At 42.8% G+C, this 19,353-nt stretch overlaps 1 protein-coding gene across 2 annotated transcripts in view; it reads left to right on the top strand.

The window, feature by feature from the left end:
* KAT6B (lysine acetyltransferase 6B) overlaps positions 1-19,353 on the top strand; it is a 151,600-nt gene that overhangs the window by 116,604 nt on the left and 15,643 nt on the right. For both annotated transcript variants that reach the window (XM_054983672.1, XM_054983671.1), the window contains exons 12-14: positions 9,387-9,618; positions 14,058-14,217; positions 17,067-17,372. In XM_054983672.1, the coding sequence (XP_054839647.1) occupies positions 9,387-9,618; positions 14,058-14,217; positions 17,067-17,372 (698 nt within the window). The remainder of the gene's footprint in view (positions 1-9,386; positions 9,619-14,057; positions 14,218-17,066; positions 17,373-19,353) is intronic.

The raw sequence follows: 19,353 nt of genomic DNA, 5'->3' as shown, positions 1-19,353 counted from the left end.
AAGTTTTGACCAAAGAGGGATCTACAGGATAACCACTTGGTCCAGCAAAGAACTCTCCTGAATAGCAAGGGGCTGTTCACATGTTAAGGCATTACCACATGTTAAGTTTCCAGACAAAACTTGCACTCTAATCTGGGAAATGAGAAGGCTTTCTGATATTCCCTTCTTCCACCTTGCTTCGAGAACCTTGTCCTCTAACTTGGTACTGAGCCTTTTACCATACAGTGTGACAGCATTCCGTTTTATTATTATTATTTATAAATTTGGGTTTTATGAACCAAGGTTTTACCTTCTTGCTCATCTCACGGGCTTCATCTTACTGTACTTGGCAGTGACTCATAAACCTTTCTCCAAAGACAGCTTTCTTTAACCTATTCTTTTCCGTGAGAGATCCTTGAGTGTAAAAATAGCAAGTATCTGTGCAGGAACTTAGCAGGATGATTGGGGTGGAGGGATAGCCTTGTCTCTTTTTATAGAGCAAAGTGATTTATTTTACCAGTCAGAACCAGGCAATACAGAATGATTGTTCAGGGGCAAATTACCTACTGTATCCCAGAAGCTATATATGGAGACATACACAAAAATAACATGACATTTGACTTACTACAGATCAGGAATTCTAACATAAAACTAAAATAGCAGCAAAACTATACAGATCTTGTCAGAGGCTTCTAATTAATATTAATCCAGGAACATTGAGGCTAAGCGATCCGCCCATGCCCAGCCATTAAATCCATGACAGCATATCCCTTTTTGTTTTCAATTTTTAAGGAACAGCAAGTTATGTTATTAACCATGAAGTCTCATTTTTGTAGCTTGGAGCTACACACCATGCCAACGAACCTTTTAGTGCAATGAAATCTCAAATGCATGAGCAATAGCAAGTGGTATACTGGAGATATCTTCTCTTTGCCCCACTGGAGGCTCTGGCAAGGAAGACTAACTGGTACTGGTGAGGGGAGATGGTGCCACTCATTGCTCTCAGCTGGCATCCATTTCTGTGATAAAGCAATGACAGGAGCGGTGCACTGGCCAATGGGCAAGGAGGACAAACATTGGCAACACATTTGAGAAAAGTCATCATTTGGAGCTTGGTAGGATTGCCCCCTCTCTTGATTATTATATGTCTTTTACCCTGCCCTGCTGATAGCCATAGCAACTAAATTCATCCCCAGGCTCATGAAAGGTTTGTACTACTGTTCGAGACCTCAAAAATTCCATCCTGAACCAAAAAGAGTCTTGGGCAGAACTGGGCAGGCCAGGTTGATGAAGACTGCAGAATTGCTAATTTCATATTACAAATTTAAATCCTTTTAATGTTAATTCTTAGGCAAGACAAATTTTGGGCAAGTTATTGTCCCATACCCCTCCCCTACAAAGACTTTGCTTATTCTGTACATGTTTAAAAATAAAGAGCAGGATGCCTTGGAGGAGCACATATACACTTCAGGACCTTATCTTCAGTACCACAGCTCATTCTACAGTTCTTCTGTACCACCAAATATCCTTTCCTGTTTTCCCTTAACTTTCATTCTTTCCTGCAAGTCAATTCAGTCAGTAGAGGCTCTTGCGCTAACAGAAGTGCCACTGGTGGAACAGCTTCCAGGGGTGATGCCCCCTGTCCCCCCTTTCTTCAAAATAGTTGCTTGTGTTGCATGGCTTTTCCTACACAGGCATGACCCACACCTTGGCATTGCCTTTTTAAGGCTCAGAAGCAGCTGCCAGGAGAAGAGGGAGGAAGAAAAGCTCTTTCTCTGCCAGCTCCCTCAGCTGGCATTGCATTGAATCCAGCCTTATATCTATGGACCACACAATTTTCATAAATCTCTCCATGCTGTTAGATTGGCAGCCTGCCCATTGTGTATGATATGATTACATTAATGTGTCTGCTCTGGCTCTGTATGCTACAGGATGTGTGAGGCATGTAGGGAGATAAATGAGGTGGCAATTGTAAAGAAACAATCTGAAACATCACCTCCATTATAGTGAGCTATTGAAGTGTTTGAATACAGAATAAATATTGCCTCGTTCCAATATCAATCAAAATGAATTGGATGAAAACAAAGAAATCATTCCTCCTAATGGCAAACTTGATGGTTGAGTGCCTGTCAGTATGGTAGCAGAACAGGGCCACCCTCAGACAAGATAGTGGCTTTCCACATGCTCAGGATACTCACTAGGTATGCAGCAGTACAGTAGTTTATAGAGGGGTTTTAAAGAAGGGGGCAAACCTAGAAAGGCTTGAGAAACAAAGTTTGAGAGTGATTTGTTGTCCTCTGGAAGCTGTGGGATATTGCATGTCATTTCAAAGAAAGGAGGAAAGGGAAGTGACTGGAACTGAAAGGAGCACTAGCAGGGAGATTCATCCAAGAGCCAAGCTACACGTGACGAATGACCCTTGCCTGGCCAGTGAACAGACTCACGCGTATTCCTCCCTGTTCACTTGCCATTCACTTGCTCTCCATCAAGTGGGGAGCAAGTGAATGGCAAGTGAACAGGGAGGAACACGCGTGAGTCTGTTCACTGGCCAGGCAAGGGTCATTCATCACTTTTAGCTTGGCTCCAAATTGGAAGAGAAGAGCTTCCTCTGATACTGTCACATTTGCTCTTCCCTCCCCTCTGAGGTAGCAGAACATCAATGGGAGTTGAAATTAGAGTTGGTAGATACATGCCATCAGGTATGTATTCCTGTTCTCCCCCAAACTCTCCAATACAACATGGAAGTGGAAGCTATTGTTCTGTGCTGCTGAGGTTCTGGGCTTAGATGAGCAAGAATCTGCACAGGAACTTAGCAGTTCTGTCCTACTGCATGATGAGGGATAGAATATCCTATTAATTCCTGTTTCTTTTGGGCCTCCAGCTACTAAATTATAGTTTGCTTAGTGCATCACTCTTACTTGGCTGTCTTGCATGAGCCTTGTCAGGAAAATGGCAAACAAGGATGCAAAAGAAACTTTCCCCAGACACCAGGCCAACTCCCCTCCCCCCAAAGACAGAAAAAAACTCAGTGAGTCTGTGACTGTCAAACCAGGCAGATGGCATAGAAGTCCTCCAGGTGCAGAACAGAAATCCTTCCTCAGCAGAGCAGCAGAAGGAGAGGCACAGGACAGGCAGCGGGAATCCTCTCCAAAGAGCAGGGCAGTTGGACCAAAGAGAGCGAACAGCCAGCCACAGGCAATGTCTCAAATCTCAAGGCCAGACCATGCCACAAAAATGGAGGCTGCTCTCAGGAAAGCCTGCTTATTTAACTGTTTGCACAGCAGTTTGAAAAAGGCTCTCTACTTCTTAGAGAATCCCATAGGCCAGAGAAGGAGAGCTCCTGCAAGGATTGGCCACTCACTCCCCCCTTCCTTCCTCATTCCCCCTCCCTCCTGCTTCTGCCTCATTCCCCCTTCCCATCTAGGAAAAAGGCAAGAAACAATGTTTCTTTTCTGTTCCTTTACAAAAGAACAGCCCATCCATGGTTACCAAAGTTTACTCAATTAAACCGAACTAATTCCATAAACTTCAGTTTGGATTACCGAATCTGATTCAGTATTCATTATTTTGATTTGGTAGTTCTGGATTCCACTGAATCAGCAGAAATCTGGTATTTTAAAGGGATTACTGAACTGCACATCGGTAGAACAGAGCCTTCTACACATGCGCAAAATCAGCAACTGCACTTATACGTGCATTCCCTATGGTGGCCTACCTGAAGAGGTTAGGAAAGCTCCCACTTTCCTGTCTTTCTGCACACTATGCAAAGATGAATTAATCAAGATAGGAGGGCTGTAAAACAAGGAAGCTGTCTCAAAGAAATGCATCATTAAAGAGATAGGGAATGACTATAGACTTTACTACTATTGCTGTAAGTATGATTCTACTGGGTAAATCCTATGATGTTTAATATGCCCATCTTAGAATTACTTGTGCTCTGTTTCAGCATTTCTTCAACTCTGTATTGGATTTCTGCTGCATTTAATTCTTTGCAAATTTGCATGTCTATGCTGTATTACATGTGTATTGAAATGCCTTTGAAATATTTGCCTTGAGTCTCAGAGAGACATGCAAATAAATAAATCAATTTGTCATAATGAGTGGTAACAGTTTATGTTGCAGCACGAGCTATTACAATTAAGTATATTTAATGAGAAGATTGGGGGAGGGACCCCCCCCATCCCAGTTCATTGTACCCTTCTTATGTAATAGAATACAAATGATGGTTAGAAGCCTCTTCTGATCTTCCCTTGTTTTGATTTCCAAGGAATCCTATATAATCCCGTGTCACTGGCCAACCCACAAGTTTCTTACTGTAGTGAAGTGGCCTCTTAATTGATCTGAATAGCTTCAGTTAATTCAGTGGTTCTGTTGTGAATGGCCTGGATTCCAAAAGGAAATCGGCATGTGCAGCTATTGAAGCTGTGACCTTAGGCACTAAACAGTCTTTCATAAGATACATGGCTTATGACTGTTTTGAGTCCTACGCTAATTTCAGGTAGCACTGAAATGAAATGGGGATTCTGTCTCATGGAAACTTATTTTTAAGCGGCATATACAAATTGAAGTGAAAATGTTCTACTCTTCCAGGGGAGGAGTAGAAGTGCAGATTGCCTGTTTTTAAATGGTGATTTTAAGGAGGGAATCCTTCCTTCCTTGGGCAGTCCTTTATTAAGAGAAGGAGAGAGACCACATTACACATTGTTTTGCTTCCCACTTGGGGTCACCGACAAATGCCCTCCCCCAGCAACTTTCACCCTCAAAATCAGACCCCACAAAAATTTGCGGCAGCATTATTTTGGGGGAAAAAATCTTTCATGTAATAAATATCCTCAAATGTGATTCATTTTACCTAGTATACACATTCACAGTGTTATGATAATCCTTAAAATATAACAACATATTTCTGCCTTAGAATCATCTCAGTTTATTTTATAACCGTAGATAAAGGAAGTACTGCAAACACCAAGAAGAATTCTGAAAATCCAGCATTTATATGTATTTCCTGAAACACAGCCAGGCTTTGAATGTTGTGCGTAAAGGTACATGACGACTTGGTAGATCTAACTGCTTGGCTAGCCACGTGAACCAACAGGGAGAAAGAGTTGGTATAGTACAATAACACACTTTGGCCTGTAGAAAAAGAAAACCAGTGCTTTTAGGGTTGCTTGTAACCCTTCAGTCAATATTAAGAATGAGGTATATTACTAATTTATTATTTATTTATTACAACATTTATACCACTCCTTTTCACATGGTTCAAAGTAGCCCATACTTGGTTTTGTTAAAATTAGCAGCTGTACTGATGTCTGCAGTTTTCCTTATATGTCCATCAATTGATACCCACCCAACAAAAACAACACACACGTGCCATCCTAGTGGTGCATCCTGGGATGTGGCTCCTTGCCAACTGGGAAGTAGGAGTTGAATTGCGTAATATGCCAGAGGCTGGATATAGGGATGTTGTTATCACTGGATGAGGGCCAAAGCCATGCATTAGCTGCCCCACAAACTCTCTACGCAGGTGGTTTTGGTGAAAAATGATGCGACATGACAAATTTTAACAGTTCTGCATAAATACTTTGGCTTTTGCGATAGCTCTAAGGACAGAAATGTAAAAGGGAGGGGTGTCAAGCTCACTTTGAACAGGGTGATTCCGGGATTGCATTGTAATGTGATAAACTAGACCTCAGAGGCTGTGTGTAGTAACTGTTCTACAGAAAGCCTGCATTGAGGTCAGAGTAGGGTTCAGGAGGCTTAAGATTCTGCAAACAAAGAATAGAATGGTGGTAATGTCAGCCATCTCACATTATTGATGCAGAAAATTGTGTTTCCTCCCTATTCTATGATTTACTTTTTAAAAATTAACTATTCTGCATGATGGATGAAGTGGAGGGTAGTAGAGGAGAGGAAGTGATTTCTTAGAAATGCACGGTTTGTAAATGTAGAAGCCACAAATCTGGCTCCTACACTATCTAAGGATTTTAGATGACAGGACCCTGAGACGCCTGTGCTCAGAGACCAGAGAGATCCAAGACTGAAGTCTTCCATCAGACAGTTTTGATAGTACTAAACTAAATGGATTGGTGCGGTCTGATTGAAATCCCTTTGCCTGACTAGGTTATACAACTAGGAACCCCATGTTGATTTGGATTGCTTTTGTTTGTGATGCAAGGTGGGATTAGCATTGCTAAATGTTTGTGAGTCTGGCTAATAGCTTGACTACCTGCTTTAAAGATTCATGGACTATAGTTTGAAGCCAGTGCCATAAATTGCTTGAGAAGAGAAGATGGGGGATTTTCCCTGTATCCTTCAGCTTCACTATGTCTCATAGCACACAGTTTGTTCTAGTGATTGGGTGCTGCAGATGTAAATATGGTTTCAGTTAAAACCTAACCAGCTTGGCCATTTTCCACTTGGGTTGTAGTTCTTAGGGATCCTGTAGGATTAAGGCTATCCAGAGTTTAGACAGGATGGATATTAAGATATTGGGGAGATCTATTTAACGGGGGCATGTTGTACTCATTTCAGATGCTTCAGGATAAATACACGAGCAGCCAAGATCAATGTTTTTTATTTACCTGCAACTTAGATCAATTATTTGGAATCTTTTTGGTAAGTTTAATTTAATGGATGTAACTTGAATCACACAACCAATTAAATCATGTTTGCTGTAAGTAAAATGAGCCTGGTAGCTGATGTGTACAGGATGTTACTACTTGTCATGCACTTTGGGTTACATTTATGATTTGGAAATGCCGGAGCAGTAGTTGTGAGACTTTCTCCTATTTCTGATGATTGCAAAGTGTTGTGGCCTACAGAAGCTCATTGTACAACATCCTTCATAGGTGCCGCAGGTTTTCCTCTCCTTAATGGGGAAGGTCTGGATCTTTCCACAGAATACAATCCCACAAGATGGGAGAGTAAATTTTGTGGAAAGGGTAGTTAACTGTGAGCTGCTTTGAAACAGCTTTATATCTTTTTGTGGGGGGCAGCAATTTATAGATTTTCTTTATTCAGGAAACATTTGTCTGCTGCAGAACTCTTGTACCTTGCAGAGGATTCTGGGGTGCACAGAGTTCACGTGGGCAACTGTCTGGGTGTGTTGAGTCTCATTATATGCCCTGGATTCCACCCAGTGCTCCCTTGAAACTGTATATGGAAGGGAAAGAATGACAAGCTGTCTTTCTGGGAATCCTCACATCTCCTCAGTGTCAAAACTTTCTGGAAACCTTCGGGCTCCCCAGAGCACATTTTGAAAACCGCTGATTTAATGTTTGCCGTTATGTGGTATACTTTTAAATAAAGTCTCTTGTTTTTCTTTCTGTGTCAACATTTCCAAACTGTAGAGGTCTTTGGTAGTACTTCTTAGCTGCTCCTTAATAGCTTTAAATTCTGTTGTGTCTGAAGAAGTCTAGAACTTGAGCCAGTACAAATAAGCAACATAGCTGCACTTTGCATGCATATGGTGCTATTTCCTGCAGTCGTAGCCTATAATATTCCTTCTATATTGCCCAAACCTAGTGTGGACGGAATCAGAGACTGAGCTGCAAATTGGGAAGTCCCCTGTTCAATCTCCCCTCTGCCATGAGCATGTTAGGTGGCTGTAGGTAAGCCATCCTTGGCTACTGTTTTTAAAATCTACACTAGTAAGCTTACTTAGTATTTGGCGAGGTGTGTGTATGTGATATTTCTGGTGTACTTTTTTAAAAAAAGTAATACCAATTTATTTAACTGAAGTTGCTTATACATGATGTCACACATGGAAATATAGGAACAGTTTCTAGTGGAAGAATTTGTGACAATATTAGAAGCAAGAGAATCTAATCTATCAAGACAAGAGTCAGTGTACTCCAGCAGTTGTAATTATTTGTGAGCTTTTACAGACAACTGAAAAGAGACTTGGCAGAACACCTGTTTGCATTCTTTGTACTTCTCCATGTTATTTGTAAAGGGATGTCCAGTGTTTATAGTGTGGCCTGTTGTGCATCTTGGAAATCAGAAAGGGTTGACTGTAGGTAGTTTGTTCAAAACATTTCCCATTTGAAAGATCTCCTGTTTATTTTATGTATGTATTTGTTTTATTTTATTTACAAAATTTATATCCTGCCTTTCTGCCCTATCAGGAGGCCACCAAGGTGGCTAACATAAAAACATACATAATAAAAACATGACAAAAACCATTGAAACCAAATAGAAAAAAAACACCATTAAATCTGTTAAGATCATGCAAAAATACACATACAAAAACATAAAAACAATTAAAACACAGGGCAGGAAGGAGGGATCCCTGAGGGAATGCCAGACAAAACAAAATAGTATTTAGCCATTGGTGGAAGATGGCAACAGAAGGGGACAGGCAAATTCTGGGGAGACAGAAGGCCCTCTCCCAGGATGCCTTTCACAGAATCAGAATGGGCTTAAATTTTATAATTGAATGTATTTATTAAAATAGGCAGAAAAATAAGATGATATCTTTTAAAAAGTCTGCTGAGCAGTGTCTTTTTTTCTTCATTAACATGGTTTTTTTCCCAGTCATAATTTGTAGATTATCTTCAAAGTGCACGTAGAGATGTCTGAGAAATAAAATCCACTTGGGGAAAAATTTTTAAGGAAAATCTAGCCCTATAAGACATTTGAAAGGACTGAGTGTAATTACAATTTACAAGAGTTTGATGGTGTGGGATTATGTTGTGACAGTCAGCATTGGGCTTAAATGGAAAGTGAAGCTCCACACCCATTCCTGTGTCCCTTGAAGTGCTTCTCAGTTGGGGGGTCATCCGCCAGCTTGGATACGTTCAAGCAAGTTTGTTCTGTTTTTATGATTAACACTTTTAGTAGCTGAAGCTGCCTGACGGATATTTTGGGGGATACATTTAGAAAAGTGTCAGGCTACAGCTTTCTTGTGCGAGAGTGTTGTAAAGCCAAATAATGTAAATGATACTATTTTCAGTTCTTCTTTTTAGAGCTACCTTTATGGTTACATTTGAACCATTATGTGACATTTCATTACGAGGGATGCACAAGACAGAGATCAATGGAATGTCTTAAATAAAGCAGGCTTGACATTTCCATGGGTCCCTTTAGAGAGACCCTGCCTGTGAGTTCCTGGGTTTTCATCTAGTGAAAACAAAAGATGTCTGCAATGTAGCACTTGTGTGGCTGCTTTGTAAATGAAGTGGTCTTTCTAAAAAAATTTGACATTATTCTGCTGAATATTTGCCTATTTTCTAAGCAACTTAAGGAACTGACTCACAGTTTTCGGTGGGGGTTCCATGCTTTGAGACACGTGTAAAATGAATATTTCCTCGTTGTATTGTCCTGTACTGTTGCCTTAAAGAATAGGCCTAACTGGCAATGGAGGGCTGCATCACTGACATGTTTGTGTTTTTTGTTTTTTCTGGCAGGTTACTTACTTTCTCGAAGAGAGGGACAAGCAGGATCTCCTGAAAAGCCGCTGTCTGATCTGGGTCGTGTGTCCTACTTGGCGTACTGGAAAAGTGTTGTATTGGAATACCTTTATTGCCACCACGAGAAGCAGATCAGCATCAAGGGAATGAGCCGGGCCACTGGGATGTGTCCCCACGACATTGCAACAACCCTGCAGCAGCACAACATGATAGACAGGAGAGAAGAAAAGTCAGTAGCTGTTATGTTGCTTGCACAGACTTGCTAGCTTTAGGATTGCACGTACTAGTCGTTTCGCCCATTTCTGTCCTTTTGGCCCCCCCTTTGTTGTGTAGGAATCATCCACCCATCCACACTTGTAATTCTCCCTGTGTAAGCATGATGGTATTCTGGATGGGGAAAAGTTGCACAGGCAGGAACAAGTTTGAAAATCCAGAAAGAGAAGGGGCTTTGCTCTCTGTCCTCCATTGCGCCTCTGCATTGAAGAAGAAAAGCAAGATTTTAATGGATTTTCTGTCGGTCCATTTTCTCTCTCTCCTCTCCACCACTACCTTACTGTGCTGAAAGAAAGAAGGAGAAGTAGCAAAAGCCAGAATGATGCCTAAGTACCTTTGCCCGCCCCTCCCCGCAGGTGACTGAGGCAGGGTTGAATGGGGAATCTAGGCCAGAGGCTGCTACCCAGGTTCTTCTCTTGGCCCTGAACAAGCTACAATCTTCCTTCTGTAAGAATAGCTTAAAGAATGACATGATAAAGGAACAGCAGAATTGGAGTCCCATGGCACCTTAAAGACTAACAAGATTTTCAGGATATAACCTGAGAATCAAAGCTCTAAACAGCTTATACCCTGAAAATCTTGTTGGTCTTTAAGGTGCAATGGGACTCCAATTCCGCTCTTCTATGCAGACCAATGCAGCTGCCAACCTAAAGCTATGATGAAGGAAGGGTTTAAAAGAGGGCTGTTCCCCCTCCAGAGCAACTACGATTATATTCTGAAGATCAATCAAGAGGTGGCAAAGCAAGGGCCTGGTATGTACAGAAGTGATGCCCCTTTTTAGTCTGTCCAGAAAAGCTGTGTAAGAGCAGGTTAATTTTCCCATGGAGCCAGAGGAGCCAGAGTATGTTGCATTTTCCTTATATGGTGCCCAAGTCCAAAGATCAGTCTTGCCCCTTCTGCTGAAGAACAGAAGGACCTCTGCTTCATCTAAAGCTCTCAGCATGGACCTCCAAAAAGGTGGCCAGCTTGTTAACCTGTTCTATTCGTATAGATTTCTCTTTCCTTTTGTCACAATCTCAAAGCAAGTCAGCCTGTCTTACTCTACTGGAAATATAAGATGGATCATGATAACTCAATAAGCTACGAGAGCAGGTATAAATCTAGGAGCAGATCCTATGGATAGGCATTCAGGAGATACCACAGGGGCTACCCTGGGAGGGTTAGGTCTCATTGCCCTGGCATCAACCTAGGGGAAGCAATTTTGTAGCACATGTTCCAGGCAAGCAAGTAGCAACGTGACCTCTGGCTGATTCTTCCTTCCCACCCTGAGACCCTCAAACCTGCCATAGCAGTTAAACTCCAAACTCAAGGAAAGCTACCCCCCTTGCTAAAAAAAAAAAGAAGAGAATCAAACTGAAGGTGTAGGTGCTGTTGTCAAGACAAGCCATGATCCATTGCTTGCCTTTTGGCTGTGATCAAGTGTGTAGGCAAGCCTTGACTTCTTGTTGCCAGCACTGCACTTCTCATGTCTGTGTTCCTAGGCTGTGAATGACTCTTGACTGGCAGGACTCAGTCTGCTCCTTCCATCAGTAAGAGCACTAATTCTTGCAGGTGCTAGTCTGGCCCTTTAAGATCACTTGTAAATCCAGAAGTTCTCTTTCCATCTCCTTTTGATGCAGTTCTGAAGAAGGAATTGTTACACTCTGCAAATCCACTTCAGTTATCCTATGCCAGGATGTGCTGGCTGACTCAATGTTGATGTCTACATTGCAGATAGTGTAAGGGCTGAAATCATCCCAACAGAAAAGGGTGATGCCCATTGACTAGAATAATCACTGTATCAGGAATGGCCTCTTGTGACTTTTTTGAAACACTCTCTCAAGTGTCTCTCGTAGCGTCTGTTGTTACTAGGGTAGTTAACCTCTGTGGCAGTGAGCTAGCAGCGCCTTCTGAACTTGAAGACCTTAGAATGCTTCAAAAAGGGCTTCTCATCCCATCATAGCATCATTCTTTGCTTATGTCAGCCTGTCTGCTATGGCAGTGGTGACTGGCTTCCAATGTTGTAGCTAGGTGTGACCTTGGGCTCTGTCTTTGAGGAGTTTACCTTCTGTCTAAATCTAGCTTAGGCAAGTTTACTCAAGAAATCTTTTTGGAAAAAAGCTGAACCAGGTCCTGATAAAGGCTAAGAACAGGAGGCTTTTCCTATACCAACAAAAAAGGAGGAATACATACTAAAGCCCTGTGCCCCCCTCATACCTTTAAATCACATTCCTGTTTAAAAGATCCAAGTGTACCTGTAGCTTAACAGATCTCATGATCTGCTTCTTGTCCAGAACATAGAGTCACTAAACTGTTTAAGTTCTACCTACCTGTAAGTTCATAAACAGCAAGGTGAAGTGCATGTTCCCATCTCCTCACCAGGCCCTGTATTTTCGAGTAGAATGTCATACATTAGTGTGAAGGATTATTCTTTTGAAGGAAAGGGATCGGAAAGCTTCAAGTCTGGTCACTTAGTCCTCAAGTTCCAAAGCAGGATCCAACGGCCAAATTTCAGGGATTTGATAGGAGCAATCGTAGCACAGAAATATCACCCTGAGGTCAGTCTCATTTTCGAAATGTAACTCTCACTGCAATCATGGATTTCTACACATTGCCTGAGGGTGTGTATTTCTTGGGGTCTCTTACAATCACCATTGCTACAAATAAAGCTGTCAGCCTGGAGATCTAAGGTACAAATGACGAGGGCATCTTCACACAGGGGACATCGTTAGAGACCAATTACAGTAGAAGCCTCAGAGCCAAACCACAAGTGATGCCTGACACGAGGAGGACACCACGTGTCAGTTTCCCGAAAGTTTGGACTGGAAGTGTGGGCATCTTGTCTGACTACCGCTGCCACCTCAGCTCCTTCCCAGCCCCTGGGGGCTGGAGTTTGCCAAGGATTTCACATAGATAGCACCATAAAACCTGTCCAACTTGCAGAGTCGGAGGCACAGCGCCTGCACAGAGATTGCTAGTATTTACTACATACAATTATTACAAGCCAGGGAGCTCACCTTCTGCGGGCCCAAGGGAGTCCCTGACGGTTGCCACCGCTCCAAGCCTCCTTACATAGTTTCGCCACTGGCTGGCAAAACTGCCAGCAGCTGGGACAATAGGGAATGCTCTACTAGCAGCAGCGGCACAGCTTCCTGAGCCACCCTGCGCCTTGCCTGCCCTGCGCCTGCTTTGCCCCCTGCCGCAGCCCGCCTGGCCTTTGTGGGCCCTGCCTGCTGGCACCTCATCATCCAGAGGAAGCCTCTGCAGTTCCCCTCCCTCCCTGTCTCGGTCCAGAGAGCTGTGTGAGATCTGGCAGGAGGCAGGGGGCTCTCAACAGCCAGTCGGAGGAAGAAAACGGTTGGGCCTACGCTTCCCATAAAAACTTTCGGAAAACTGACACATGTCCTCCTTGTGTCAGGTGTCACTTGTAGCTTGGCTCTTAGTTTCTTGGAACTTGGCGATTCATCTGTCTCAAAAGCATTTCTAGGCATTTCAAACACTAGCTGTGTTCTTGCCAAGCAAAACAACATTTTCTCCACACCTGAGAGCCAGCCCGATCTTGACTTCTGCTAAGAAAGCACCATGTCTTCTCTGGGCAAAAAGGAGCTAATTACTGATGGATGCAGAACATCTAAAATGCCTCCTGCATTTCACAGCAGACTATGAATCATACAGAACAGTCTTTTCCCACCAACTGATCTTTCAGTTGCCCTGTACTTAGATTTCTTGTCCACAGTCGGGATGGAATCTAGTCCCACGGTTCTTCACAAGATTTCCTTCCAAAGAGACTCTTAGATACTCTTTAAGATCCTGTAATCAACGAGGGGTTTAGTGAAAATCAGGATGCAGAGAGCAGCCATTATAACTGCCTCAGGGCTGTCAAGTATTTGAGCTGGCTGGTGGTTTTGTCAGTTTGGAAGCCATGGACTCTCCCACCACCTGAGGCCTTTGCTTTGACTTGAGGGGCTTGCACGTAGCTAGCTGGCGATGGTTGTAGTCCCTTCCTCTCTTCTCATCTTCAAGTTTGTTCCTACCTGCTTTTCCAAGAATGCCCTCAGGCCTCTCAAGGGAGAAGAAAAAATATATCGGTAAGTTTGAAAACTATCTTTTTACTCTTAGTAGGTGATGGTGGTGCCCTAAATAACTTCCCCTAATTTTACTTGATGGCCTTCACCTATAATGTCTTCCCAGGTTAATTGTATCTCGGCCCCTGGTTCTTACCTGCAGCTTGAAAGGGCCATTGCAGGAATAAGAATGATGGATTTGCAAAAACGGTTTCTGTGCCATACAATTTCCATCCTGGACCAAAGTTTATAAGCTAGATCAGATGCGCAGGATACTCCTTTCTGATTACTTGGTGAGGGAGGGGGTGTCGGTATTATTTTTCTCCCAATACTCCATGTGTTTAAATTGCAGATTTGTAGTAATTAGAAGGGAGAAACTGATTTCAAGTCATATGGAGAAACTGAAAACCAATCCACGCATCAATGAAGTAGATCCAGAAAGCTTGAGATGGACCCCCCTTTTAGTTCCTAACGCAGCAGTTTCTGAGGAAGAGAGAGAAGCTGAAAAAGAGGTAATAGCAGATGTAAAAGAAGGCAGCCTGTGCAAGCTCAGAAACATTCTTTCTTCCAGGACTCAACCTTATTGTAACAGAAGCTTCATAGCTAGAACCTGTTTCATGAAGTGAATCCTCTAGAGAGGGTAGAAATTGTGAACAGCGGGGTGTGGGAAATCAAGAGGTACAGTTTGCGATATTTCAGGGCAGAACTTAAAAAATACAAGATAAGTACAGTGACCATTCACAAAAGCTGTAGCAAAGTCTGCCAAGCCCCTGGCTTATACAAGTAAATCAATTGTTAAATTCTAATTGAGCAATTATTTATGCTACAATAAATTCAATAGTCATTTTTGGTTGGTAAAGAAAGGGAGCAATTGTGACACCCTGTGCTTTTTAAAAAAAAAATGCCAGTATTCATATATAAGGTTATGCCAATTTCCCATCAACTCTCCACTCAGGACTTGAGCGAGCCCTGAAAAATGGTGCCAGTACTCAGTAATGGTGAATACCATCCCCAAAAAGCCCTGTTCACACCCATTAATATGCATTCTTTCTTCCAGGACTCAACCTTATTGTAACATAAGCTTCATAGCTAGAACCTGTTTCATGAACTGAAACAGGATCACAGAATTATGATCCCTTGCAATAAATTAATGTCTTCTATATTAGACGCTAGAGAAATTGAAAGTGAAATTATATCCCAGCAAATTAGGTTATTTGCCACGAACCCATGTTCTGTTTATGGTTGTGGAAAAGTGGGGCAAAATTGGAATTGGATTTGAGTGACAAAACATCTTGAATGCTAAAGGATGAGGTTCAAGTGGAGATACAGTGGCTAGCTCAGTGGAAATGTCAACCCAGTGTTCCAAAGCATTGAAAAAGGTGAACTCTGTGTTAGGGATTATTAAGAAATGGGGGGTGGGTAGGGGGAACGGCCAACATTATCATGCATCTGCATGGTACAGCCTCATTTGGAATACTGTGTGCAGTTCTGGTTGCTGTATCTCATAAAGGAGCTGGAAATAGTACAGAAGAGGACAACCAAGGTGATGGAATGATTTGGAGCACCTTTCCCAGGAGGGAGGACTGAAGAGTCTGGCACCTTTCAAAAAAGGCGACCAAGGGAAGATACGATAAAGGTTTATAAAAGGGTAGAGAGAGCACACTCTTTTTCCCTCTCCCAAAATTCTAGAACTGAAGGGCATCCAATGAAGCGGATGGGTAGTAGATTCAGGGCAGACAAAAGGAAATACTTTTTACATAAGTTATTAAAATGTGGATTGCACTGCCAGAGGATGTAGTGTTGGCCTCAGGCATACACAGCTTTAAAAGAGGATTAAACAGATTCGTGGAGAATAGGTCCATCAGAGGCTACTAGCCATGGTGTCTAAAGGATACCTCCACATTCAGAGACGGTAAACTTCTGAATACCAGAGCCAGGAACCATCTTCAAGGGAAGGCCTTGGCCTCCGGCCTGTTGTTAGCCCTCTGTAGCAACTGGTTGGCCGCTGTGTGAGACAGGATGCTGGATGGACTAGTGGACTAGATGGACTGCTAGTTTGATCCAGCAGGGCTCTTCATTTTCTCTTTTTTGACGCTTGAGAGAAGAGGGTGAGGGGGCACTATGTAGATGCTACGTACCAGGCAGAAGGAGCAGCATTTCATAGTGATGCATTTGAGAACCGATGGGGCCACAAAATAGCATGAAAAAACTTTGTTTATTTATATATTTATAGTCCGCCTTCCTCACTGAGACTTAAGGCGGATTACACAGTGTAAGTCATTACAATCAATAGGGTGGGACATCCAATAAACAAAGAAAGAGGGTTTGGGTTGCTGAAATCTGAAACAAAAGCATAAGCATGTGACATGTTAAACAATATAGTAATTATCTAGTAGGAGCATACTTATAGCATCAAACACTATACACAGTACTGTACTCAGTAGGGTAGTCTACAGTTCCTGTCCCTTTACCAAAAATACAGAAAGTACATAAATCCATAAAAAGACGGTGCATAAATAGCTTTTGGTTTCAGAATTGGTCAGGCACGTTCAGGGATTGCGCTGCTTCCTTTCTTTCTGGGTGGCTTCAGAGTGTCCTTGGAGCTGCTCACTGTTCTGTGGAGCCTTAAAAAAAACACCACCCTTTGGCAGTTAGGGCCCAAAACAGACACCGGCAGCACGTTCTGAGCATGTGCAGCATCGGGTGCATTGTGAGCCCATTCAGAACTATTCAGGGAAAACTCGTAAAACGTGGGAGCATTGCGAGCCGATGTATTGTGCCTGTAATCAGTATAATTAATATGAAGAGGAAAATTAAATGGCATAAGCTAATGATATTTGGTGGCTTCCGTCTGTTGGGCCCCAAAGTTTGTGGAATAGGTTCAGAGTTCTGTGTGTTCAGAATTTTGTGTTCAGAATTTTGTGTGTGTGCGTGTGTGCACACGTGCAGGGACTGAAAAGTTTGGAAGATGCATGACATTGTTTTGGTCTTCATTGCTTCTAAAGTGCTCTTAGCGTGAACTCTGTGCAAGGCTCAAAGGCTCTTGGTGTCAATTGATTCTTTGTGTATATGAAGTTGTTCAAAGTGATCCATGGCAGAGGGCATGTAATGTAGTGCAGAAGAACTAAAATCAATTTGCTGCATCATTAATAGTGTTAAATATCCCATGAAATGCAATCTTCTTTGGTTTGTTATCCCGATGCTTATAAAAGAGCCATTGAGATGGATCTGCTGTGATTGCTAGGGTAGCCTTTTGATTCCAATCAGTGCTGACTTATTGTGATTGTATCTTTTTAGCTGAGTTTAAAGAATGGCTAAGGACTCCTTCAGTGAATCGTTGTTTAACCTCTTTGCCCCTCAGGCGGAGCGGCTGATGGAACAAGCAAGCTGCTGGGAGAAGGAAGAGCAAGAGATGTTATCCACAAGAACGAGTAACAGGCAGTCGCCGGCAAAAGCACAATCTAAAAACAACTATCTGCGACCTCCAGAGAGCGTGACAGTATCGGCAGAGAGATCCACAGATCCACCAAAAGAGAGCAGTGAAGAGGAGAAGGAGGAAGAGGAGGAAGAGGAGGAGGAAGAGGAGGAGGAGGAGGATGGAGGTGGGCATCATCAAAGTTCTCCTCCCAGGCTGGCAAAACCCCAGTTGCTAGCTGTAAAGAGAAAGGTCAGTTGTGTTTAAAAATGTGTTTGGGCTTCATTGTAACACAGAGATAGTCTTAGGCCAACCTGTAAAACTGCCGTCGGGGGTAGTGTTTGTTTGTTTGCTGAGCTTTTAAACGCTTCCTTTCTTTAATTTTAAATGCCTGCTGCTCTTCCTGTATTTCATAACTGTTTTTTATTCCCGTTGGATGGTTTTCATTAAAAGGAAGAACCGTGTCAAAATAGTGCCCTCTGCTGGCATTAAGTGGCATTAGTTAACATGTTTTTGTCATCGTTCCAATATTGTTCCATGTGTTTACTTTTGCAGAAGGTAACCAGGATCACGGTTGATCTGCAGCTTAGTTGAATGCCAGAGAGCATACCTTGGGAAGCTGGCTAGATTTTTCTAGGAGCCAGCAGTGGGGTGATCCTTTTTGGTCCTTGCCACAGTAATAAACGAACACAAATGATGCTGCAACGTCTCTTTCTTATTTCATTTATCTATAGTCTGCCTTTCTCACTGAGTCTCAAGGCAGGAGCACACAGTGTAAGTCCATGAAATCAACCAAATGGGGCATCCAGTAAGAATGTAGTCAGATTAGGATTGCAGAAATCTGAACCAAAGACATCCTCCTGTGCCCTTGTGCTGTACACATTCTTGCCCCATTATACTCTGTCAGCATGAAGAATTAGATTCTTCTAGGTTTTCTGCTGGATCCTGCCTGATTCCCCCTTTCACTTGAACCTCCCACCCCCTGAGGCCTTTTATCCATATTGATCCCATGGCATTGCCTTTTTGAGTGGTCAGAAGGGTCTCTCTCTTCCCTCTTTCACCCGAGGAAAAGGAGCCAGCTCAGAGTAAATAGCCACACTCTTGTTACATACCCACAGTCACCAGTCAGGGGTAGCGAGGGTCCACTTTGCCGGCTAGTGATTTCAGGAGCACAAAAAGTCCTGGGTGGCGATTCTCTCCCCCGCAACCACTCTCCTACCAATTTGTTTCTTTATTTTAACATGTTTCTGATTTTAATGAATTGTCATTTAGCAATGGATCTCCACAGCTTGCAGTGGAAACCCAAGCAACTAGACGGCAGCCTTCCTTTTCGTTGTTTGGAAGCTTCTATTCCAGATGCCTTCAAAGGCATGGATTTTCATTCAAAGTTAACAACTCTTTCCGTCCAGGAAATATTTTGTAAAGACTAGCGCAATGTTGATTGCTGTCATTCTTTTTCCACACTTCTCTTTATCTGCTTTAGAGCATGGTGTCTGTGAATGTCCTACATCATTGATTTTGAATGAATAGGTCACAGCCCAACATAAGGCTATCAGTTTGCTGCTGTCAGGAAAAGTTGCATCAAAAAGTTAAGCAGGGGTGGGGTGGGGTGTAGCATATCCATAGCAGTTTTTGCAGGAGTCCTGGCTAAGGGTCTGGGAGAAGAAAAACTTGGGAATGTGGCTCTCTAAGCCACTTTTCAAGTTACATTTTAAAGAAACTTTCCATTTACAACAGGTACATTTTGGCTTAAGTACCTGGATCCTGTTTCCCACTGTAGGGAGAAGGTGGGGCAGGGGTTAAAGTGGGACGAGCAATAAGAATTTAGTTAGGGCCTTGGATGAAATGTTGAATCTGGACTGGTTTCCCTAAGAAGCCTTACCAAGAATTCTCATATTTCTCCCCTACCACCCCTTGACGAACAGACTTTTGCCCTAGCTCCCATTGCGGGGCTTTGCACAGCTGTCCTTTGAGTTCTGTACACAAAACAGTGGAGAGTGCTGTGTTGTGTCCTTTTCCCATCAGAAAAAGAGGATGCAATATATGTTGTTGTCTCCAAAGGACTATGAAAGTGGCCAGTCTTTTTTCCCACCCTGGCTTATGTGCTCAGAGATAGGAGGCGGGGGACGAGCAGGTTTTCGAGCTCAGTGCATCCTTGTGGCCCTAGGACCAGGGTTTTCAGCATAATCATAGTATTCTGTATCTTTAGATGAGTATGTTTAAGCAGCTTGTT

This window comes from Eublepharis macularius, chromosome 6 (assembly GCF_028583425.1).
Source record: "Eublepharis macularius isolate TG4126 chromosome 6, MPM_Emac_v1.0, whole genome shotgun sequence".
Taxonomy (NCBI): domain Eukaryota; kingdom Metazoa; phylum Chordata; class Lepidosauria; order Squamata; family Eublepharidae; genus Eublepharis; species Eublepharis macularius.
Note: the sequence above shows the minus strand (reverse complement) of the source record. Positions and strands in the feature narration are given on the sequence as shown.